This window comes from Microtus pennsylvanicus, chromosome X, assembly GCF_037038515.1.
Source record: "Microtus pennsylvanicus isolate mMicPen1 chromosome X, mMicPen1.hap1, whole genome shotgun sequence".
Lineage (NCBI taxonomy): Eukaryota > Metazoa > Chordata > Mammalia > Rodentia > Cricetidae > Microtus > Microtus pennsylvanicus.
In genome coordinates, this window is record NC_134601.1 from 127,297,758 (window position 1) to 127,323,241 (window position 25,484).

Here is a 25,484-nt window from a genome sequence, read left to right on the forward strand (position 1 = left end):
GAGAATGGATTCATCTACTCCCTGCATAATTAGAAATTCCGAGTGACACTATGGTGGAGCCAGTGCCCCACACACTGAGCACCATTGAGCAACCAGTCCCAATTCGACCTTACCTCCTTGAGACAGATCACCTTTGAACTTTCACTCCCCTTGCCTCAGATTCCCAAGTGCTGGGCTTAAAGGCTGGAGTCACTGGGGCTGGAGAGATAGGTCAGTGGTTAAGAGTCCTTACTGCTCTTCCATAGGACCTAAGTTCAGTTCCCAGTAACCATGTTGGGCAGCTCATTAACTGCCTGTAAGTCCAGCTCCAGCAGATCTCATGCACATCTGTGTTACGCACACAGTATACCCATAAATAAAAACAATACAAGTAAGCCTGGGGAAAAGGGGGCACGTGCAACAACATCCAGTCTGACTTAATTTTGAAAAGTAAACAAAAAAGCAATGCAGAGATTTAGGATAAACCAAATGTGATGACCTCTGCGACTGAGCAAATGTTAAAGTCATCGTACCAGGCTTTACTTCCTCAGCAGTCCCGACAGCCAATGAGGTTAGTTCCTGCCCAGATCTGATGGTGCCTTCTGTTCCTTTTCAATGAGGGTCAGAAGCCCTTCCAGGCCCAGCAATAACAAGACTTATATTCAGAGGGGCTGCTATCTGGTGGTGCTCCACACATGGATAAGGTTTTTAGTGAGAGTCTGACATCATTATGAGATAGGTAAATGTAAGCCCCATGTTACAAATGAGGGAACTAAGGCAAAGAAAGGTCAAATGATTTGCTCCAGCAACAATTAGTTAAGAGTTAAAAAGTAAAAAAGTAGAACCATGGTCTACTTAGTCCCTTACTAAACCTTACTAATCTGTCAAGGTCTGGCTCAAAGGTGAGCTTTCCCACAAAGCATGGAAGTGATAATCCTCCTCTCAAGGAACTTGTGATATTTAACTAACCAGAGTAACTGGTTACCTTACCATTTCCTTACCATTAAGAGATGTTCACTGATTCGATTCAGTATTTTAAACACAGACCCAGACAAATAGAGGGTGTTCATTCTGTGTCAAATGAACAGGCACACGAAACAGTGAACGAGGGCAGTTCAGTGGCTGCCCAGGACTCCTATGAGCTCCCAGGTACTTTTGTCCACTTGGTGTGCTGCCACCTGTACTCCCTTGAAATAAAATTCAGTTATGCTCCTTTAAGTCTGGTATCCAATATTTATTTTGCAAACAAATCACATGCACACATAATGACACATGTCCACATACATAAGGGAGCATGGTGCCCAGAGAATTCATGATAATGCGTGATGAGAGAGATCCAGGAAATACACAGAAGGCCAGTTCTGAGATCCAGACAAGAGGGTAGAATTCCTGCTACTGTTCGTTGGGGTTGGGGTTGGCATCTGGGTACTTAGTGAGGTCGAAGGTCAGAACTTTGCTGATCACACAGTCCCCTTGCTGAAAGAGAAAAAAAATATCAAGAGAGAATTAAGAAAGGTATACAGCCTGGAACCAGGGGCGGAAACTGCCTCCCTATGTATCTGCTCAAAGGCCAGGCAATGGTTCTTTCTGGGTATGGAGAAAGGATTCACTCCTGTGTGCCTTCTTTCTTTGCCTACCTCTAAACTTTCCTCTGTCTTTACTGCCTGGCTAAAAATTCAGGGCAGGGCTCCAAGAAGCCTACATGGCTGCTCAGGACCTGATTACCTCCACTCCTCCACCCTCCCACTGCTGCTCTCTCTTCCTGCCTTGGAGAGTTGGGCAGGAAAAGGGCTGGCTCCTGAGCCCAGCCCACACTACCTCAGGATAGACTCCAATGAGGCTCTCAGCCTTGGTGTAGAATTCCTCCTTGAGAGAGATGACAATGGCCTGGAAGTTGCAAGTTGACTGCTCCTTGATGTAATTTGCCACCTGTGGGAGGGGTATTCAGCAGGGCTTAAGACCTAACACTCCCATTTTCCAGTCAAAGTAAGGGAGACTAAGAAAAGGCTATTGATTATCAAAACAAGGATGACCCAGTCTTCCAGGCACATAGAATAGATGAATAGCTAGAGCACAGTCAGGAATTGATCTCTGAATGAAACCCAGTCCCAATTTGGGAGCTTCCTGCCCAGACCTCACCTTCCTTGCACTCACCTTGCCAATGTTGGTATTATCCAAGGCAGCATCAATTTCATCCAGGACAAAGAAGGGGGCTGGCTTGTAGCTGAGAGGGAATGAATAGGTGAGCTAATACTACAGAAAGAGGGTAGCAACAAGAGTAGGCCAGTCCCATAGCCGGAATAGGGCAACTGCATTCAGAGACCAAATAACCCAACTCTGAAAATTACAGTGGCCTAGGCCCCCGAATTCCCTCCTCGATATCTGGTTCTGTGTGCTGTTGTCCCCCTAGGACCATGAAAAACGGCCTTTTCCAGGAACTTCCAGGTTGGCTGGGAAGACAACTGTCTCCAATGAGCAAGCTACCTGTGGGTCTCCTATATCCCAACATATCACACTCTGCCATGCCTCCTTACCTCCATACATGCAACAGCAGGTTCAGCCTAGAATATTTGCTGGGTTCCTTAGCAAACCTTTCTTTTAAAAAATTATTTTATGTGTATAAGTACTTTTCTTGAATGTATATGTGTGTACCATGTGTAAACCTAATGTCTACAAAAATCACAAGAGGGCACTGGATTCCCTGAAACTAAAGTTATGGATGGTTCTGAGTCAACAAGTGGGTGTTGGAAACCAAACCTAGCTCCCCCACAAGAGCACAAGTGCTCTTCCTAACCACTAAGCCACCTCTCCTGCCCCCAAATGTCGCGGCCACCCTCGTCCCGCAAGGATGATGTGACCACCGGAGCTCTTCTCACTGCAATTTATTCCAGGACTTTATTCATAGCAATCTATCTCCTTCTCCTTCTCTTTCTCTTCCCCTCTCTCCCTGGGCAAACCTCTCCCAGCCCTTAAGTAGGCATGGGCTGCCAACCCCGAACTGCCAGGTGGGCACTGCCCATAGGCTCATGCATATGCAGGCAGCTGATAATCATTGCGTGATCATAGCATAGGTCAGGCCTTAGCCATCTCAGGAGTTGATTATACATCTCCATCAGGTGTGATACCACGCAGCTCACTACACCCAAAGACTACTCATTTTTTTCACCTACCCTTAAAAACCTTCCTTGGCCCACACACACTACAAGTTAGGTGTCCCTCCTCTGTGTACACATGCCACCTACACTACTGTCTGCTTATGTGTCTGGCTTCCTCTAGTCTCTGAGCTCCTTAAGCCATAGATCACATCAGACTCACCTGTCCCCAAGCTCCCGATAGAGTCTGGTACAGAGTAGCATTCAAGAAATGCTCACAAAGTGATGCTGCATACTCAAACGCTAAGTTCTAGGGGGTCATGTTTAAGCACTACTGGCCTGGGATGGGGAAGTATCAAGGTATGCCAGACGTCAAAGATGGCTTCCCAGAGGAAGGGGAGGAGAATGAAGAGGTATGTCAAGCCAGATATGTACAGAAAGTGCATATTAGCTAGCAACCATGTGAGGAAAAGCCTAGAAGTGGAACTAAATACATGCAGGAACCAGGAGGCTAGGTTGAGTGGATAAGGATAGATGGGGAGGACAGGTCCAAAAAAACTAAGTGCTATAGTAAACAGACAGGGAATCCCAAAAACACCTTCACCTATGTAGACCTCTGTATATCCTTTGACCCCAGAGTCTCTGGTTGCCTCAGCTCCGCCTCTTCACCAACTGCCCTATGGGGCAGAGTCTTACCTGTGGATAGCAAAAAGCAAGGCCAGAGCTGCAACTGTCTTCTCCCCGCCTGACAAATTGTCCATAGGCCGGAAGCGTTTGCCAGGAGCTACACAATTGTAGTTGATGCCATCCAAATAGGGCTCTTCAGGATTCTCAGGGCCCAGGAATGCCTAGGGGATGACAAAGGGGATGAGGACCTGGTATGTGTACATGAGCATGGTGATGGGAAGAGGGAAGACCAACTGAAAAAGAATGGTAGGAGCTGGTTGCATAAGGGGCTCCAGTCTACCTGGGCACTGCTGTTTCGGGACAGAGCCTTATAGATCTCATCAATGTTGGTAGCCACAGATTCAAAGCAAGCATTGAATCGGTCAAAGCGCTCCTTCTTAATCTGTTCAAAAGCCTGCTTGGCCTTCTTTGCTCGCTTTCTTGCTGCCTCAAACTCTGCCAGAAAAAAGAAGATCAAATGATGATCGCTCAGGGCCCTGGATTCTGCCAGGGTTGAGAACCACACCGTGCCAAGAATCACCTGTAAATGAAAATTCTAGGGACAACCTAGAGAGAAAAATGCCTGAAGAAAGCCCCACAGGGATCAGTATCCAGTGAGTTGGCCACCGCATTATAGTCCTAGAGCCACACAAGCATGGATTCCTCCATGAGCTATACCAGCTATCTTAGCACCATCATTTGCTCCCCAGAAAGCGAGTAGATAATCCCCACTGTTCAGGGTACCCAGCAATTTTGAATATCAAAGTATGTGAAAACAGAGGCTGGTGTGTTATCACAGCACACCGTTATCAGACCTTCAGTCCTCTGCTCCCATCTAAAGCCCAGCAGGTCTTACCATCTGAGGTCTCCTGGAACTTGTCTCGGACACTCTCCAGCTTTTCCATGGCCTTCATGTTGGGGGCAGCAATCCGCTGAAGCACACTCTGCTGTTCATTCAGCTTTTGCTGCAGTGTGTTCATCTCTTGCTTGATTTCCTCCTCCGCCTGTGCATCCTGTAACCCCACAGCCAGCAAAAAGTAAGGAGCACCCGACCCAAGTCCAGACCACTTGAGAGATGACCAGAGCTTGGGGACCTGCTCCTATGTAGAAGGCAAGCTCTTCTCCAGCTCGGCGTCTTTCACAAAATCCAGCTTGAAGTAACTGTTCTGTCACTGGAAATTCTAAGTGAATGTGGCTTTCTCACCTTAGTTCTTCCTCCAGATCTTGCCAACCTATTTGTCTCTGGAGGAACAGCTGCTAGGGGCCCTCTGTGGCTTAGCCCGAGCCATGAGTCAGCACCATCCCAGGGTGACCTGAAACTCCTCACAGACTGCTCTGGCCTCCACTTACAGCTCCACGACAACTAATGCAACTCATGCTTTCCTCTTAAATCATTGTATCTGAGCAAATTCCACTCCATTTTGGTTGGGGACCCCTTACAGCTACTGTAAATGCATGTTTGAATTTGTGCCTCACTGCCACTTTTAGTTAATAACTACTTTAACTGAATAGCCACCAAGAGCTGTTCCTGTATTCACAGAATTCAAGGCGCTAACAGAGAACACAGCTAAGTAAATAATCAGAATGGTGCAGGATTAATGTAAAGACAGTGACAAGCAGTGTTGAATCAGCACACAAGAAGAGAACCCGATTCAGACTCTGCGGTCAGGGAAAGCATCTGGGCGTGTGTCTAAGTTAAAGCCTACAGGATGAACGGTAGATGAAAGAGCAGACATGGTTTTGTATACAGCTGAGAACATCACAGTCAAAAGAGAGAGAGGAGGTGCCTCATTGGTTAGTCACTGAATTAAAAGCAATTCAGGAATAATCAACTTTAGAAGTCACCCCCTTTAAAGAACCAATATGGCACTATTAACAACTTGTGTGCAGACATAATCACGCTTGTGCACTAACAGAAGCATGCTGGGGAGGCACAAAGAAAGAGAAGCTAGATAGACAAGCAAAGGACAGATTATAAAAGGCTGTACAAAACATACATTTTTATCTCAAAGGAGACCAATGTGATTTAGAGAGCAAGAAGGACATGAATTTATTTACATTTTAGAAAACTCTTTTGAAAACAGAGAAGAGCTCTGGTATACTTGAAGGCTAGAAGACAGCATTAACTCTCCTAGAACTAAAGTTGCAGATAGCTGTGAGCCATCACATGGGTGTGAGGAACTGAACTTGGATCTACTGCAAGTATGGTAAATGCTCTTAACTTTTAAGCTATGTCTCTAGCTCCAAAACTTATATTCTAGTAAGCTATTAAACCTAAAAAACCAAAAATCTAAATGAAGTTAATTTCTAAATGCACATGATTCATCACATACAGTGAGGCTGACACCGTAATTAACCACGGAGACAAGCCCAGGACCAGTGGACTCAACAATAAGTTTAATTAAACTTATTATTATTTGGGGGGGGGAGGACAGGGTCTCATTATATAGTCCTGGCTGTCCTGGAACTCACTGTGTAGACTACACTGTCCTCAAACTCACAGAGATACACCAGCCTCTGCCTCCCAAGAGCTGGGATTAAAGGCGTGAGTCACCATACCTGGCAAACTTTAAAGGAAAATCTAATGTCAATACTTGTTAAACTGTTCCATGAACTAGAAAGGGAAGGAACATTAGCAATTTCATCCTTTGAAGCCAACCAGCACTACCATAATGCCAAAATCAGGTAAAGATGATGACAAAAGAAAACTATAGCTCCAATGTCCCCAGTGAACACAGACACAGAAATTTTCAGGAAAATACTTACAAACTGAATTCAAGAACACATCAATATCATACATCGTGACTGAGTAGGTTTCATCCCAAGGATGCAAGGCTAGTTCAACATATACAATCATGAACTCACAATAACTATGGCTACCTGTACAGAGGCACATGAGACAGTCCTCGACAATAATCAGTGATAGTGGTTGCTCATGGGGCCATGACCCTTACTGCTTACTGAGCTTCTGAAAGAGGTGAAATCATTTTCTCCAGCTATGTACCCAGTGCTGAGACTACCAAGCTCCAGCAAGTAGCTCCAATCTGTTCATTTGAACAGCCCCAGTTACTCACTAAGTCACAAAACAAGTAGACATGAACACAAGAAAAAGACTTATAAAGCTGAAGTGGGGTATGTGTGGTAAGTATGAATTATATACATGTGTGAAATTGTCAAATAATATTTAATTATTTTAAATGTTAAAATGAAAAACTGAAATACTAATAATTAAAACACACAATAAATGTAACAATGTAATCTTTTTAGATTTACTTTTAAGGTATTTTATTAATTCTTTGAGAATTTCATGCATGCATACAATGTATTTTGATCATATTGACCCCATTCTTCCCCTTACTCCTTCTAGATCAATGGTTCTCAACTTAAGACTATCAGAAACACAGATATTTACACTACAGTTCATAATAGTAGCGAAATTACAGTTAGGAAATAGCAATGAAAATAATTTTATGGTTGGGCGACACCATAACGACAAACTAGCTGGGTCGAAGTATTAGGAAGGTTGAGAACCACTATCCTAGATCCACTCCACTCCTTCAGCCCTCAACTTCCTGTCATTTTTCATAAATTTATTCAAAATTTTTCTTACAATATATTTTGTTCATATTCTTTCCCCTCCCCAACTTCTTCTTACCTAGCCAACTTCATGTTCTTTCTCTCTCCAAAATAAATAAGCAAATCTTTTAAAAAAAAGAAACATCAGCAAATCCCACTGAGTCCAGTATGTTCTGTCCATATACTAATGAGTGTGAGACCATCCACTGGAACATGGTCCACCTTTCAAATTTATGTTTCCTTAAAGAAAACTAACTTTCTCCCTCAGAATTTACCAACCACTAACAGGTAGGTCTTTAGCTAGATGTGGGGACTCCTGCGCCTTTTATACTGGAATGTATTTTTTGCTTTTTAATTATGTGTATGAACTTGTGTATGGGTTTGTACACATGAATGCTGGTACCCAGTGGAGGAAAGAGCTGTCAGATCCACTGAAGCTGGCATTACAGGTGTCCCATTGAGCTGCCTGAAATGGGTGCTAGGACTTAAACTCGGGCCCTCCGCAAGAGTGATGCAGGCTCATAGCCGCTGTGCCATCTCTCTAGCTGACCATGCTAGAATGCTGACTGCCTTGCTCTTATACAGAAGAACCACAGCTGCTGGGTATGTCTGTGAACATGTGAGTGCAGGTACCCAAGGAAGCCAATAGTGTCAGATCCCCTCCAGCTGAAATTATGGGCTTCTGAGCCACTCGACATAGGTACTGGAAACCAAACTTTGGTCCTCTGCAAGAACAGTAAGAATTCTTAATTGCTAAGCCATCCTTCTAGTCATGCATATAAATAATCTTAAGGACAAATACATGATTATTTCTATATAGATACAGAAAAGACATTTAACACAGTTCAATATGCCTTTAAGATAAAAGTCTTAAAGAAATTAGAAAAAAAATGGAACATACCGTAAAACAATAAATGTTGTATGTGACAAACCTATGGCCAACATTATAAAACAGAGACAAACTGAAAATATTTCTTCTAAATTTTGGAATGAGATAAAGAACTCAACTGTACACTCTTATTCAATACAGTGCTCAAAGTCTTGCTAGAACAATAAGGTGAGAGGAAGCCATAAAAAAAGCATAAAAATAGGAAACAAGTGAAAATACTCATATTCACAGACATGATTTTGTTCTTGACCATATACATTCTACCAGAAAACTCTTACATTAAATAAACACTTTTAGTAAAATTGTAACATACAAAATCAATATACAAAAGTTAATAGCTCTCATATATATCAACAACAAACTTCCCGAGAGAGAAATTAGGAAAAACAACCCATACATAATAGCTTCCCCAAAAATAAAGTACCTAGGGATAAGGATGTAATGAAAACTTTAAGGCACGTAAAAAAACAAAAGAAGATACCAAATGACAGAGAGACCTTCCATCCTCCTGGACTAGCAGAATTTATGCTGTAAAAATGGCTTTTATTACCAAAAGTAATACACATATTCAATGCAATTCCCATTAAAATTCCAACAACATTCTTCACAGAACTAGAAAAAAAAATCTAAAAATTAATGCAAAAACACAAAAGACCACATACAGTCAAAGCAATCCCAAGTGGAAAGAACATTGTTGAGGGTATTATAATATCTGACTTAAAACTGTATCACACCCCTAGCTAGGAGCTATTGGCAGTTGATAGCTGCTAGGAGAGGAAGAGCCAGTTTTCTCCTAGCAGCCTGATCATACTGTAGCAAAAGGCCACAGCTCCAAGAATACTGAGGTAGCACTGACTTTATTTTATGGGTTTATAAAAAAGGAGGAGGAAGAAGAAGATGACATCAAGTTGGCTGAGTAGGAAAGGATGGCTGGATCTGAAAAGACTGAGAAGAGAGGGTGAATATGATCAAAATACACGGCATGGAATTTTCAAACAAGGAAAAAAAATGATCACAGAGTGATGAAAACAACTTAGTGATGGCACAAAAACAAGCAAGTAGACCAAAAGAGTAAGACAAGAGACCCAGAAACAAACTCACAGCTATAGCCACCTATATTCTGACAAAAGCATCAAGAATATATCTTTTACCCTAAACAAAAAAAACAAATCAAAATGGATGAAAGACTTACTTTCAAACCTCCAACTCTGAAAGTGTTACAAGAATACACTTGAAGTTACAGGTATAAATAAGAACTTTCTGAATAGGACTGAAACAGCACCGAAAATAGTCCCAAGAACCAATAAATGGGACATGAAATTAAAAAAACAGATTCTGCTTAACAAGAGAAAGCATCAGAACACACAGCCTATACACTGGGAGAAAACCTTTGCCAGTTAAGCCTCAGACAGGGGACAGATATCTAGAATATATAAAGAATTACAAAGAGTAAAACACCCAAGCCACAAAACTGCCAATCATAAAAGGGTTAATGTAATAAGCAGACAGTTCTCAAAAGAAGAAACACAAATGACCAATAAATATTTCAAAAGGCCCAGCAAGACGGCTCAGTGAATAGGGTACTTGTCACCAAGCCTGAGTTCAAACTCCAAAATACACAAGGTAAAAGGAGAGAACTGACCTTAGGAGGTTGTCCTTTGACCACCATGTGTGTCATGTGCCATGTAAGTATATATCTATATTACATGTTCATTACTGTTAGTCAGCAGGAATGCAAATTAAAACTACTTTGAGATTCCATCTCACCCTTAGTCAAAATGATTATGATCAAGAAAGCAATAAATGTTGGTGAGGCTATGAGAAAAGAACAAATTTTACTCAGTGCTACCAGGAGTATAAATATTGCCATTAAAGAAATCAATATGGTCCCTCAAAAAATTAAAGATAGCTGGGCATGGTGGGGTACACTTTTAATTCCAGGACTTGGACAGCAGAGGATCTCTGTGAGTTCGAGACCAGCCTGGTCTACAAGAGCTAGTTCTAGGACAGGCTCCAAAGCTACAGAGAAACCCTGTTTTGAAAAACCAAAACAACAACAACAAAAAGGTAACAGAAAGGAAGCGTGGGGGAAGGTAACAACATGTGACATGAGAGTGGAAAGAAGGCTACTGAGGGGGAGAGAGCAGAAATGGGGAGAAAGAATGGGAAAACAAAAACAAACTTTGTAGAAAAATGCCATAATGGTTAAAAAAAAAAAGCCCTACACTGAAAAGTTACAGCCATGTTGAACAAAAATTTATGGAAAGAAAGAAAATAGAATCCCATTTGAAGATCTCTACATACTGCTGAGGAATAATCTGTACAATAGGCTCTTAAGCGAAAATTAAAAGTATATAAGAGTTTACTATTATCTAAGAGAAGCTCAGACTATGAATGCAATGGCATGCAAACATATCTGCATTTTAAAACCACAACAAAGAGGCAATAAAAAACCAATTAAAAAGTGACCTAGTGATGAAGAGAAGGGAACAAAAATAGAAGCCAGAATTTTCTTCACGTACCCAGTTTTATTCTTTTCATTTTAGAACCGTGTGATCCTGCATAGTTATGTTAGGTAAAAAAATTATTGGGGTACAAGATGTTCAGAAGATGATAAAGCACCACTCTAATGATTAGTTGCTAATTAATGACAAAGACAAAAGTGTATGCTCAGCAATGAGTAACCTGGCAACGGACACTTTTAACTATGGGACTAAACTCAGCATCACTAGTTAGTATTGGACAAATCCTGATAGGATGTACCTCATGGTGAAATACAATATAAAACACAATACCTCTGCATCCTAACTGCAAGGATTACGGTGTAAGCCCTCACATGTAGCCCTAGAGCTGAACTATCTTACCATCTGTATTTTCTTCACAAGGCTCAGGAAAAAAAGAAAATAAGTGTGCATGTGGAGTGAAAGTCAAGGAGAGAAGCAAAATGAGAAACCAAGTATGATAAATTGGATCAGTGAGTTGGCTCAGATTGACAACCTAAGTTTGATCCCTGGAACTTACATGGGGGCAGGAGAGAATGGACTCCATAAAGCTGTGCTTTGACTTCACACTCGTGATGTGATATTCACACAGACATTATATACATACAAAGGCACAATTTTTTAAAAAGGGGGCTAGGAAACAAGATATTTCAGTGAGAATTAGAGACACAGACTTAAGGACAATGATGTTAAACTGAAAATTTCAATCTTAATTAGAAGTACCAATGTGAATCCTGCAATAATTTTATTTTTTCTTCAAATCTACTTAAGAGTTATAGAAACACTAAGCTGTCAGCTGTCTTGAGCACTCCAGTGTCCAGACGGTAGTTACTAAATAGTAGCATTTCCCACTGAATAAAAGAGTCAAGAACTTCTCAGGGAAATAGCTCATTCCTGGTCTGGGGTAAGATGTATAGAGGTTGAGCCTAGACATATCAGGAACTAAGGAAGATGAACAAAGACTACAAAGGGTTAATGCCAAGATGATGCAGAAGCCAACCTAAACGCATTCCCACTGGCTGCAGACAGAGCACCAAGCATAAGCACAACAGACTAAACAAACCATATGTACTTACACTCACACTCACAATGATAGAAGACAGCTGGGTGGACAAGTGCTGAGAATGCAAGGAGGCGATTCCTAACTATGTGGCCTGCACTGGAGAGATGATGCAGCAACAATAAGCAAGCAAATAATACAGAATGCTCACCGTCTTTAGAAGGCTAAATTGATAGAACTTGGTAAATTAGTCAATCATGCAGAGTAAGTGCATGTCAAGAATGAAGCTCAGATTTTTGTTTCTGAGCATGTGAGAGTTACTGAAGGGGAAGTCTGGGAAGAAAGCTGGAGTTTGAGGTAAGCTGTGGGACTAAGTGTAGAGATGCCAGCAGAGGTGAAGACAGTGAAGGAGATAATCACAATGCTAAGGGAGAGCAGTACCTGAAGCAGAGCCCCAAGGAGCACCTAAGGTCTACCTGTTTGCTGCAGTTTTCTTCTAGTTCTGTGTGCACCTGGTCTTAGCTAGTACATACATACACACATATACACATACATGCATACAAGTAGGGATACGGGCAACTGAGGGTGCAAGAGACTCCCAACTCAGTCATCCTTAACCAGATCTTTCCTTTTTAGCCACAGATTTCATTGGCCCCAGATAGGTAAACATTTCTTGGGACAGCTGAGAAAATGCCAATGCCTCTCAGTCAGAGCTCTTACCTTCAGATCCTCACACAGGTCACCGTAGTCAATTTCGATGAGGGCCTCTCGAGCATAGATGCTGGACGTTCTCTGGGAACCACTCACTGACTCCTCTCCCTGAGAGCTACCCTGCAATGTTGAGACGGAAGGAGAGGCAGATGAAGCAGACTGACCATCTGCATCCCTTTCGAGAATAGGGGTTCCTTTGAAGCTTTCAATATCTTTGAGAAAGCACCTTGCTAGATGACAGAGGCAGGGGCCAACAGGAAGGTCCAAATTGAAAACTGGGCTCTATAGCTCAGCAAGTTTCTTCATTTCTAATGTGAGGACAATGGCCAGCTAACAGAGCTATAGTTATGATTAGGAATGATTGTCATGGCCTATCAGTGTCTGCAATACCAGTGTTCAAAACTTCTACTGAATTAAACTGAAAGGCTATCTGGGAAGAGCTCCTCACAACCATCTTTCGCTTCCAATTGATAAAATGCCACAGTTCCTCTGATTTTTTTTCCCTACACCTAAACTTCCTTACCTCTGCATTGCTGATGTCCCCTCTCCAACCCTCTTCTGGCCAACCTCCCTCACTGCAGCTAAGCTAAGTCTCCTCAGGTTCTCCAGTTTCCTGAATCTTCCTCTGCTCTTGACTTATGTTCCTTAGTTCTCACTCCAACCAATGTTCAGTATTTGATAAAGCTATGAGCTTAAGACCTTAAGATTACTCAATCACTTCATTATCTTTCTGACCAATCACTAGCTTGAAGCTCTCCTCTCAAGTCAATGTTCCTCTCATAACAAAGCCTGACTTCACTACCTCCACCTTAAGACATCTCTTTTGCACCCATCTTTACTTACATCCCTGCCAACTCTTTGCCTGTGCTTCTATCTGATGCCTACCCTTCGCAGCCATTTTTCCTTTTCTATCACTGGTAAGCTGCTCACAGATCACTCCCACCACCCACCATAATACTCACTTCTTCCTGACTAATATCATCCATGGTGCCCTTTGACAGTGGCAATTTGATGTCCTGCATCTTACAGGCCTGTAGCAAGTTGTGGCGGTCACTGCGTTTCTGTTCAAGCTTGGTCTCAATGGCTGTCACCTCCTTCTGTAAATGAGTCATTTCCCTAAAAAGGTCCAAGTAGCGATGTTAAGATCCAAATCTGAAGGCTGCCTGCTTTACCTACTTTCACCCCGCCCAGGCTGCAATCCACTCACTTATTGGCTCCCCCAAGTTTCTTGCGAATCTCTTCCATCTCATGGTTCTTGTCATTCACTTCTGATTTTTTGGCCAGGTGCTGATTCTTAAGGTCCTGTAGCTGAGCCATGGTCTCATCTATTATCTTCATGTGTCTTTGCTCCTCCTGGTCTCGTCAGGGGAATAAGGCAAGAAGTGAAGATTCACCTTGAACTTTTTCCTTTTGTGTCGCCCTTCCCAATAGGCAGTTTCTTGGAATTGTGTGTCAATGATCTCTGCTTTCACACAACCCCTCAGACTTCTTTTATCCTTTCCTACATCATCTGGTGGCCTTGCCCAACTACAATTATGTAAATTGTCTACTATAGAGAGTTCAAACTATGGAAAAATAAAGGGGAAAGAATGGAGGATTCACTCATAATCCCGCCAGCCAGAAAGAAACAGCTAACATTCTAGCATATTGCCTCCCTTTACAAACAACTTTAGGGTTGAAATTACATTTTATCTTTGTATCATAATCAATGATTTTCTTCTTCTTTTTTGTTTTGGTTTTGAGACAGGGTTTCTCTGTGTATCCCTGGCTGTCCTGGAACTCACTCTGTAGGTCAGGCTGGCCTTATATGCTACAAGTTTATATCAAGTGTCTTCCACAATCTATTTTTTTAAAGATTTGCTTTATTTTTAATTATGTTTATGTGTGTTGAGCATGTACATGTGAGTTCAGGTGTTCAAGGAGGCCAAAGTAACTGAATGTCTTGTAGCTTAAGTTACAGACATTGGGGGGGGGGGTCATGTAACCTGGGTGCTGATAACCAAACTCAGGTCCTATAAAAGAGCAGTATGCACTTTTTTAAGGTCTTTCCAGAAAGGGTTTCTCTGTGTACCCTTTGCTGTCCTAGAACTCACTTTGTAGATCAGGCTGGTCTCAAACTCAGAGATCCATTTGTCTTTGCCTGCTGAGGGCTATGAATAAAGGCATGTGCCACCACACCAGGCCAGTATTCACTCTTAACTGCCAAACCATCTCTCAAGCCCTTCTACCTTATTTTTTAAGACAAAGTCTCTCACCGAACCTGGCACTCATTCTGCTAAATTAGCTATCTAGCAAATCCAGGGATCCTCTTGTCTCTGCCTCCCCAACACCGGGATTACAGAAGTGGAGCACCATACTCAGGTTTTTATGTAAGTGCTGGGGAGCTCAACTCATGCATGTGGAGCCAGCTTTTTATCAAATGGATCATCTCCCCAGTCCTCAACATTTGTAGATTTAAATTTATACAAGCAATATAGTGTATTTTCTGAATAGATACTAACCTGGGATTACCACTAGAAAGCAGAAGAGGACTGGGGTTGAGAGTAATCAATAAAACAAGAATTACAGTCTTACGTAAAATGTTCTGATTTAAAATGTTTAAAATTTTTTTTCCTTGTCTGTATGATTGTATGTATCACATGTGTACCCTCAGAGGTCACAAGAGAGTATCAGACCTCCCTAGAGCTGAAGCTAGACAGTTGTAAGACACCTGATGTAGGTGCGAACACAGAACCTAGGTCAAGTGGGAGAGTAGTACTCATTCGTAACTGCTGGGCCATCTCTCCAACCTACATTTTAATTTTTTTCAAAGAAAATTCTTTTTCTTTCTTTCTTTTCTTCTCCCCTTTAATCTTTATAAGAATCATATAAAGGGAAACATGTTGGGCTGGTAACATGGCTCAGTTGGTCGAGTGTTTGCCTCATAGGCACAAAGCCAAGGATTTGATCCCTAGCACTGCACAAAACGGAGTGATGCTACATGCCTATAATCCCAACATGTGAAGGATATGTATTGAGTTTGAGGTCAGTATAGGACATGAGACCTTGTCACAAAAAAAGAAAAAGAAAATACAACTAGAATTTAATCCTCAAATAACTTCTAAAAATAAACACACAGAACACTAAAGCAAATTATGGCAACACAATAACTAATCAATTTTGTGGATGAGAGCTCTTTGACAGTCTTCTACATACAGATTTTTATATTCATGGATTCAATGGGATATCAGCATTTGGCAAAAAGCTGTACTATGCTATGTGTGCAGGTGCATACCTTTAGTCTCAGCACTCAGGAAGCAAAGACAATTGGATATCTGTGAGTTTGAGGCCAGCATGGTCTACATAGAGTTCCAACCATCCAGGGATACATAGTGAGACTGGGTTTTTTTTGTTTGTTTTTTTAAAATGTATTGAATGTTTAGATATTTTTGTCATTCCTAGATCATAAAGTATAGCAACTACTTAGACTGCATTAGATATAATACAGAGATGATTTAAAGCATTCAAGAGGATGTGTATATTTTACAGACAAACAATGCAGCTGGCATTCTAGTGCTGGGGGTGGGGTAGAGGTTCCTAGTAACAATCTCCTGTGAGTATCAAGCGAAGGCTGTACTATTCTAACATCTTTCTGCTAACCAACAATTATTCAAAATGAAGTAAAAAGTCACATATCTTGGAGCATCTAAATGCAAATTTAGTCCTGTCCATTATTTTACTACCTAATCTGCAAGTGTATGTAAGATTGCAGTAACACTATTCTAGATCGCCAAGGGTTAATGAAGAAGATACACAAGCAACAAATACAGGCAGATACAGAAGTCAAGTGGTAGTTCAAACCAAGAAAACCAAATCACCTCAGGAAGAAATGCTATAAGGAACAAGGGTTTCGCAATAATTTAAAGAGAAAGAATATAAGGAAAGTCATCACAAAAACCACAGTGATACAGGCATGCCAAACAGCACGATTGCGACAGACACTAGCATAGTCATACCATGAGATGGCTGTGTGTCAGTAAAACATCATCTGTTGCACTCAGTTTATGTGGCTAATCTGAATTTAGGGTCAGAACACTTGGAGCTATGCCTCTAATGGTACTTGCCAGCCTGTTCTTTCACTGCTGCTTCCTGCTCGTCACCTTCTTTGTGGGCTCCCGGAAATCCTTAAACCCCCACCAGCATGTTCCAGGCTAAATCTGAGAAAGCTGTTGAGGGCATTTATTATAAATCTCAAGAGGAAGCGAGCAGATGATGAAATGCTGTTCACCTGCAGCCACTAGAAACAAGTGGCTGTGGGCAACAGAAATACAGAACAACTCAGGTCCATTAGACCTCAAAAGCAAGGCTAAGTGGAATCAGTAGAACTGCTAAGGAAAATGCATAAAAGCTTCTGTTGACAAAGTAGAAGACTTAAAAAAAATGAATATTAAGAGATTAATTTGGTTGCCAGCCAGGCATTTAACCTAGACTAATCCAATTTCTTGTTTTTATCAAATACAGGATGTCTGAAATAATGAAAATATCTTATGGCTCACTCAGCTGGTTGGTGAGGCCATATACTGATCAAAAATACAAAAACAATCAGGTTTTTAGGACAGTGTTCTAACAGATTAAAGACTGAAACGATTACTGACCTTCTCTAAGTCATTTTCCTCTAACATTTATTAAAAGTACAAGTTATCCTTTTCAAAATACAAATTTTATTCATTTTGCTAGTATTTAATTTGTAAGTTTGTCTTGGCTTTTGGTTAGGCATTACAAACACATACTTTTTTGAGATAGGGTCTCTCTACGTGGCCCTGATGGTCCTGGAACTTACTAGTTAGACCAGGCTGGCCTTGAACTCAGAGTCCTCCCACTTCTGCCTAGGGTTAAAGGCGTGTGCCACTACACAAACACTCATTTTTATATTTAAATAATAACAGGATTTAAGCAGCTCTGGCTATCTTGAAAAACACTTTAGCTTTAAATGAGATCTGTATGTTACTAAAGTTTAAAGACCACTAAATTATGTAAGTACATAATGCCACATAATTTTCTAAATTCCTACTTTTCAAGGGGCACTGGGTAGTCTCCAACTTGGAACTATGAATAATGTTTATAATAAACATCAATGTGTTTGCACAAAGCTTTCTCAGCACTCTGGATTACCTCCTCGGGTATTACTGAGAGGCCATAAACACATTGTGAAACTTTTTGATAGATGGCAAAATGTTATATAAGAATACTGGTCTCGGGCTGGAGAGATGGCTCAGAGGTTAAGAGCACTGACTGCTCTTCCAGAGGTCCTGAGTTCTTTGAAGAAAAAAAAAAAAAGAATACTGGTCTCCTGCGCCATATGAGGTACTGAGAAGTGTTTTTGGTTTGTTTTTAATTTTTGGACAGTGTGAGGCTAGAGAGATGACTCAGTAGTTAAGAGAATGTACTGCTCTTCAGTTCTCAGCACCGACATCAGACAACTCAAAACACTACCTGTAATTCCAACTCCAAGGGGATCCAACATCTCTGACCTCTGGGGGAACCAACACACACATGTGCACATAACCACATAGAGGCATATACATGCAATGTAAAATAAAAACTTTTAGATAATGCAGAGCAGGAGAGAGGTGGCTAAGCAGTTAAGAGGGCATACTGCTGTTAGAGAAGACCCAAGTTTAATTCCCAGCACCCACAATAGGCAGCTCACAACTGCTTGTAATTCCAGTTCTAGGGTACCCAAGGCCTCTAGCCTCCATGAGCACCTCATATACATATATCCAACACGGACAAAAAAACCCCACAAACCTTTAAATGACAGAATATAAAGTATACCCAATGCTGCTTTAATTTGTATTTCTTTGATTCCCGGAAAAAAAATACATTATTCTTGTGAGCTACTATCCTTTGGAATGTTTGTTTCACATACTCATTTCTCCCCATTAAGGTCTTGGTGTTCGTCATTAAATGAACAATGTATAAATTATAGGTATATACTTGTGTGCATCATATCTACTCCAATTTTCGCCTTGTCTTTTTTCTTTCTCCTTCCTCACCTTCTTAAGCTTCTCTATCTCATTCTCATCCTTTTTCACCGTCTGCTCCCACATGTGTACTTTATCCTGGTCTTCCTTGAGCTGGTTCTTCTCAAAATCCAACTGGATGCCCAAGCGAGTCTTCTGATTCTCAAATTCCAAGCTAGAGAAAGAAAAAGGAACTAAACTCAGCACTCAGGGCCTCTCAGTTACTACCAAAGTCTCAGTTGCCATGGCTCCATCCACTCACAAGTACACCAAATTGTGTCCAGAAGCTGGAACTCTATTATAAGACAGAGAAATCTAAGCCAAAGTCCATCTATCCCCCTTTAAACACAGGAGAATCCACCGCCTTCCCAATTTACTAGAAGACATGAAAAAGAAAAAAAAACAAGGTTCATCTAAAACCATCAGTTATGAGTTTGATTTGTCAAGCTTCTATGTACTTTATGTAGATTATCTCTATTTCTCTACTCAACAACTCCCATAACTAGGAATTAATGCCCTTACTTTTACATAGAAAACAGGCTAAAGGGAGGGGAAAAAACTGTGCCTAAGGCCGCAAAGCTAACAGCTAAGCAAATATTACAAATGGACTGGGATCCAAGTCTAACATCAGAACCTATGGTCTTTCCTCTACATCATTATTATAATCCTTCCACCTGGACGGAGTGCAATCTCAGTTATATTCTCTATATTTCTCATCTGTAGATTTTCTTATTGAGTTAATTATGTATAAAGGAACCACTCAGTATACTTTAGCTACCATCATCAATGTGAGGAATATTGGCTATAATCAGCTCATTTTTACCCAACAGTTCCTATTCTTTCTAGCATCCTAAGCTCTGCTGCAAGATTTTAGAAGCTCCTAAGGGGCAGAGCTTTGGTAGTATAAGACAAAGAAAACACGGAATTCCTGCTATTTTGCTAGTGTTCTTTCCCTTACCTCTTCAGAAACTCAAAGTACATTAATAGCATATAGACACTAGCAGTCAAGCAGGGCTAGCTTTCAACTGCCCCACCAATCTTCAATATAGTGTGATAGATGCTGCCAGATGTCATGCTAGCAACTAAACCTATTAGTCACTATAATCCAAATGGAATGTAATTAACTCTACAGTTTCGAGGTATGTAATTTTTAGGCCAATCTCCTAAGTATAACTTATAAAGCCCTTGGTGATCTGGCCCCTACTGACCTTTTCACCTCCCCTGCCTTCCTCCTGATCCGGTTTTTATGTTCCAGGCATTCAAAGCTACTTAGTATTCAGAACAAGGCAAGGCATGCAGGCATGCTCTGTCACATCTCTAGACACGTTGTTCTCACTGGCTGAAACTCCTTTTTGTCCCTGCTTGGCTGGCTAAATCCTACTCACTTCTCAGATCTCTAATTCATCACTCCTTGTTCTTTTATAATGGCTTTCCTCATAGCTCAGGGCAGGGTCTAAGTTTCTGTAACATTCCTTTTTGAATTTCAGATGAGCTGCATTGGTCAAATGTCACAGCTGATAACAGCTCTGTCACTACTCTCTATACAAGACCCTTTCCTCATCTCCTTTATTCAACCTTTGATTTCTACTCCCATTATGTCCCCTTACTGTGACTACATATCTCAAAGTGAGCTAGGGAGACAGCTCAGTGGTTAAAAGCAATGTGCTCTTTCAGAAGACCTGAGTTTGGTTCCCAGAACCCAAACCAAGAGACCCACAACCACTGGTAATGTCAATTCCAGGGAATCTGACACCATCTTCTGGCTTTTGTGGGCATTAGCACCCACATAGTATATTCTCATGGCAATGGCATATTCTCATTTTCTCTCTCTCTGGCACTAATACACACATGGTATTCTCTCTCTCTCTCTCTCTCTCTCTCTCTCTCTCTCTCTCTCTCTCTCTCTCTCACACACACACACACACACACACACACACACACAAATAAAAACAAGTCTTTAAAATGCACATCTTTACAAAACGTCACTATTTTAAATGCACATTATCTATCTCATTCATTTTTCCAATCTATAACAGTTTTGTAAGTTATCCATGTTACTGCCTATTGATCTATTCTTTTTTATTTGGTTTTTCGAGACAGGGTTTCTCTGTAGCTTTGGAGCCTGTCCTGGAACTAGCTCTGTAGACCAGGCTGGTCTCAAACTCACAGAGATCCGCCTGCCTCTGCCTCCCGAGTGCTGGGATTAAAGGCATGCGCCACCATCGCCCGGCTAGATCTATTCTTGTTTGAATTGCTCCACAGTACTTCAGAGTCTATGTTTACCACATTTAATTTAAACTTTCACCCCAATGGTGGCCATCTATATTGCCATCAACAACTCAATAATACAGATTATGCCTAAATGAACAGTCCTTAAAGGTGTCTCTTTTGATCCTGTAACAAGATTCTCTGGGACATACACCCACAGAGCTAGTAAGTGTATATGTGTACCTCCATATACTAAAGAAGACATCTTATTTTCAGCAAATACAACTACTATGTTATTTTAACTGGCATTTCTCTGATGTAGAAACCAAACAATTCCTACAGTTTGCAGAGATTCAAACTCTTCTTTCTTTGACCATTTTTTTAAACTAGGTTTCTTGTTTGCCTTCTTAAAAATCTCCTCTTTATTTACCAACCATACTGTCCTGAAATTTATCATCTATTTTTTTCCTCAAGAACTCTGTAAGTTCCCTGAGGGAAAAATACAGCACCAGATTCAATTTTATATCTTTTGAACCTAGCTTGCCATAGGAAAGCAAAGGATATTTACCATAGAAACAGTGGTACTAAGAGTTGAACTCCAGGGCCTCACACCTGCTATTCTAAAGGCAAGTGCTCTACCACTGAATAACACTTTCAGCACTCTTTCTTTTTTACTGTATTTGGAGGCAGGGTTTTATTAAATTCAAGGCTGACCTTGAATTTGGAATCCTGAGTAGCTGGGATTGCAGGCATATGCCTGTAGAATCTGCCTCTAGATGAACTCTTAAGTGAGACCCAGGGTCTAGGACGTGATCTCCTTCCATGGTGACTATATCATGCTCATCTGCCTCATCTCCATCTCCCTTACATCTTTCAATATCTAGCACAAGAAAGCCCAGTACAAAGCAGATATTCAAAAAGACTTATTAAAGTGAGGTATAATGATGCATGCCTATGATCCCAATACTGGGGAGGTTGAGGCAGGAGGATTGCTGAGTTTTTTGCTGGGCTACATAGTAAGTACCAGACAAATCAGGGTTCCAAGCAAGACTCTATCTGAAAAAAAATAAAAGCAAAAAGATTTATTGACGCCTTTAATCCCAGCACTCGGGAGGCAGAGGCAGGCGGATCTCTGTGAGTTCGAGGCCAGCCTGGTCTACAAGAGCTAGTTCCAGGACAGGAACCAAAAAGCTACGGAGAAACCCTGTCTCGAAAAATCAAAAAAAAAAAAAGATTTATTGAATGAATGATTAAGTGCACATATGCCATGAATAAACTAAAATGAGCAGGCCTGTGCTGCAAGGGGAAACCGAACCTTAAAAACAAAACAAAACAAAGTTAAATACAGTATAATATAATATATAATAAAAAGAGAGAAGCTTGCTTCTTTTCTGGTTATTCTTCCAGACTAGAACTTCTTTTCATTCCTAACCTCCAACACACAAGAATAATGGCAAAACAAAAGGTAGTGTTTAGCCTGGTAGTGGTGGCGCACGCCTTTGATATCAGCACTTGGGAGGCAGAGACAGGCGGATCTCTGGGAGTTTGAGGCCAGCCTGGTCTATAGAGTGAGTTCCAGGATAGGCTCCAAAGCTACAGAGAAACCCAGTCTTGAAAGCGCCCCCCCCAAAAAGGTAGTGTTCATTCTTCTTTGTAGGTGCTATTTATGCTTAATAATTTACAAACATTATTTCATCTAATCCTCCCCACAATGCCAAAAGATAGGCATAACTGCCTCATTTTATAAAAACTATTGTTCAAGGTAATGATTTGAATCCAGGTAAACCAGATTTAAAGCTGGCACTTTCAACCACTGTCCTGTCATAATATCTATCTGATTTTTGCTGTTCTTTCAGGCCTCCCTACAATAAGTTTGTATGGTCCTAAGAATTGGCCACTGTCCTAAGACACACATAACTCTCAAGGATGTCAGGCTGTAGGCAGGCATCCTAATATCTTATAACAATATTTTTCACTTACCGTTTCTTGGCAATTTCATTCTGTCGCTTCACTTTTTCTTCCTCAAATTCTCTGATGTTACGCACACCAATCTCCCGACAAAACTCTTCAAACACCTCATCTTCCACCTGAGGGAAGAGTCAGGGAGGGCAGTGACATTATTGATTATAGTCCTACTTCCAAACCTGATAAACATGCTGCTGTGGCCCACTGTCTACCAACCTGGTTCATCTTCTCCTTTAAGTCTTTCATTTCCCTTTCTCGGCTCTGAATGATTCTCTTGATATCATTAATGCGAGGCCCGAAGTTGGCTAGCTCACTCTCCAGCTTGGACTTTTCCTACAGACAATAGGTTGGAAGACAAGAGACTAGAATCTATGGAGGAAAAGAACTTCCTTGCCAGTACCAGTCCCATGGTCAGCAAACACTGAGAAAACTTGACTTAGCACCAATATCCCAGTCAAGTTCCAAAACCTTTATTTCATATGGCTGGGCGCACCGTAAACATCATTAGTTATAGGTCCACAATCCCTTATTGATAAGCCCTGAGTCAAAGATATTTTAGAATTTAGACTGTTTTTCACAAGAAGGTGAATCTAAGCATTATGTAACACTTCTAATTTGGGTAAACTGGGAAAAGGTAGAATTACCAACCACACTTACATATCTAGAACCCCAACCTAAAGACACTGAAATTCTTATAACTCATTCTCAATTGGTTTTTAGTAGTTCCAATACTTATTGAATGAAATGCATTAATAACAGCACCTAACATTTACTGAGTGCCTAATGTTCTAAGAATTTTACAGATATTAACTCGCTCCATCTTTGCAATAATCATACAAAACAGACAGTAATTTCCATTTGGTAGATGAAGATAGGAAAACTGACAAAAAGAAGTAAGTTGCTTAATGGAATAAATACAGCTGACAGATGATCTGGAGCCCCAATCCCCACCACATCCCAGTGTCTGATTCTCTGTTATGCTATCCTGAACAGAACAGAAGGAAAGTGGATAGATAGTTCTTCACCCTCAGTGCAACCTAGGATGGCCTTGGAGAACAGGGCTGAAGGCCAGGCCCTACCTGTAGATTCAGGGCAAGATGCCTTGTTTTGGTCTGTTCTAGGTCACTCTGTGAGTACTTCAGCCTCATTTGTAGTCCATGGGCCTGAGACTGCACCTGACGCAGTTCTGCCTCTTTCCGTTTCGCCTTCATCTGCTCCTAAAGAGGACAAGAAAAAGAGCCATGTGATAAGTGGCCAACCTGAGCTTAGCAACCCTACTCCTAAGGATCAGCGTTACTTGTCGCTTACTTTCAGCTCCTCTGTCAAGCGTTCTTTTTTTTCTTTCAGCTTGTCTACTGCTTTCTCATCCCAGCGCCGTGCCTTTGCCTTGAGATCACTGGCTCCACCAGAGATAACTCCTGACTTCTGGAAAAGGGTTCCATCCAGGGCCACTGTCTATAAACAACAGGGAGAGAAGAGGTAGAGGAGATGGTGAAAACAGCAATTTCCAGTACTGCGCCTGCTCAACTCCAACCTGGGAAAAAGGGGTCATACCTTGTGGCGTTGGTGACCTCCAAAGGCAATGCGTCGGGCATCCTCCACATTGTCACAAACAAGGGCATTGCCACAAGCATACTGCAAAGCTTTTTTGATGTGAGGTGGTTCATAACGAATCACATCAATCACTAGCTTGGCCCCCTTCAGCTCCCGGAGTTTCTCATCTGTAGGTTTCACCTGTGTGAAGAATCTTATGAAGCAATAGAATACATAAAACCAAGGTGAAGGGACCCAACACTGCCTTGACTCTCTCTCTCTCTCTCTCTCTCTCTCTCTCTCTCTCTCTCTCACACACACACACACACACACACACACAAGCCTTACTTCCAGGTAGTCAAGAGGCAAGAAGGTCTCAGGCTCTCCACGTTGTTCCTTGATATATTGAATACAATCCCGACCAGTCTTCTCTGAGTCTACAATAATAGCATCCATGTTCTTTCCTAAAACCTTAGTCACAGCAATCTGGTATTTCTTTTGTGTAGGCTGGCAGAGGTCAATGAGGCGGCCATACTGAGTAAAAGAAGAAGGGGAAAATGAAGCATAAGGCTTGAGAATCCCAATTACTAGTTCACAAAGAATGGCAAGATAAAAATCTGTATAAAGAACAATGACTGCATGTATACTGCTTATTTGTGAAGTCAGTCCTCTATTTTGCACCTGTATAATACCATGAAAATGGGAATGGATTGAGGGGAGGCACTTGTTAAGACTTGTATGGCTATAAGCTATTTAGACCAGCACAGCAGGCAATGCTAACGTCCCTTCCAAAAACAGAAATTTGGTTAAAGGAGGATTAAAGACTGAATAAGCATGTTACATGATGGAAGACACAATTAACAACCCAAAAGCAACTCAGAGAAAGAAATCACATTGTCTCTAGGATCAATTACATCAGAGGCTTAAGAGATGAAGCTACAGGTTTTCTAGGCCTGCTTTTGGAACCAGACAAGATTGACTGAAATGCCACTAGCCTTTACAGCCTCACCCTAGAAGACATTATTTAATATGATACTAGCTAATTTTTCTGTTGTTGAAACATGGTCTCATTATTTATCTGGGACTAACCTGAATGTCCCTATGTAGCCCAGGTTGAAGCCAAACTCATGACCCTCCTATCTCTGCCTCCCAACTGCTGATATTAAAGATATGCAACATGGCACCTAGCTTTACACTGGTTACTTATTAACTGATAACTGCATGAGATTGTAACAATATGCCAGTATATCTTTAAAAGTTTTTAATAATTCCTTTTCATTTTTAATGTGCATTGGTGTTTTGCCTGTATGTATGCCTATGTGAGGGTGTCAGATCCCCTAGAACTGGAGTTACTAACAGTTG

At 41.2% G+C, this 25,484-nt stretch overlaps 1 protein-coding gene across 5 annotated transcripts in view; it reads right to left on the reverse strand.

Moving 5' to 3' along the window:
- Positions 1 to 1,192: 1,192 nt before the first annotated feature.
- Positions 1,193 to 25,484, reverse strand: part of Smc1a (structural maintenance of chromosomes 1A) — a 41,902-nt gene continuing 17,610 nt past the window's right edge. For 3 of the 5 annotated variants that reach the window (XM_075958673.1, XM_075958674.1, XM_075958678.1), the window contains 16 exons: positions 24,471 to 24,656; positions 24,144 to 24,323; positions 23,898 to 24,044; positions 23,669 to 23,806; positions 22,806 to 22,922; positions 22,605 to 22,711; positions 18,450 to 18,591; positions 13,622 to 13,767; positions 13,377 to 13,530; positions 12,424 to 12,534; positions 4,594 to 4,750; positions 4,039 to 4,193; positions 3,768 to 3,919; positions 2,134 to 2,203; positions 1,798 to 1,908; positions 1,193 to 1,455 (listed from right to left, as the gene is read on the reverse strand). In XM_075958673.1, the coding sequence (XP_075814788.1) occupies positions 1,372 to 1,455; positions 1,798 to 1,908; positions 2,134 to 2,203; positions 3,768 to 3,919; positions 4,039 to 4,193; positions 4,594 to 4,750; positions 12,424 to 12,534; positions 13,377 to 13,530; positions 13,622 to 13,767; positions 18,450 to 18,591; positions 22,605 to 22,711; positions 22,806 to 22,922; positions 23,669 to 23,806; positions 23,898 to 24,044; positions 24,144 to 24,323; positions 24,471 to 24,656 (2,157 nt within the window). In that variant the 3' untranslated portion in view covers positions 1,193 to 1,371. The remainder of the gene's footprint in view (positions 1,456 to 1,797; positions 1,909 to 2,133; positions 2,204 to 3,767; positions 3,920 to 4,038; positions 4,194 to 4,593; positions 4,751 to 12,423; positions 12,535 to 13,376; positions 13,531 to 13,621; positions 13,768 to 18,449; positions 18,592 to 22,604; positions 22,712 to 22,805; positions 22,923 to 23,668; positions 23,807 to 23,897; positions 24,045 to 24,143; positions 24,324 to 24,470; positions 24,657 to 25,484) is intronic. The other 2 variants (XM_075958675.1, XM_075958677.1) reach the window with 1 other exon arrangement.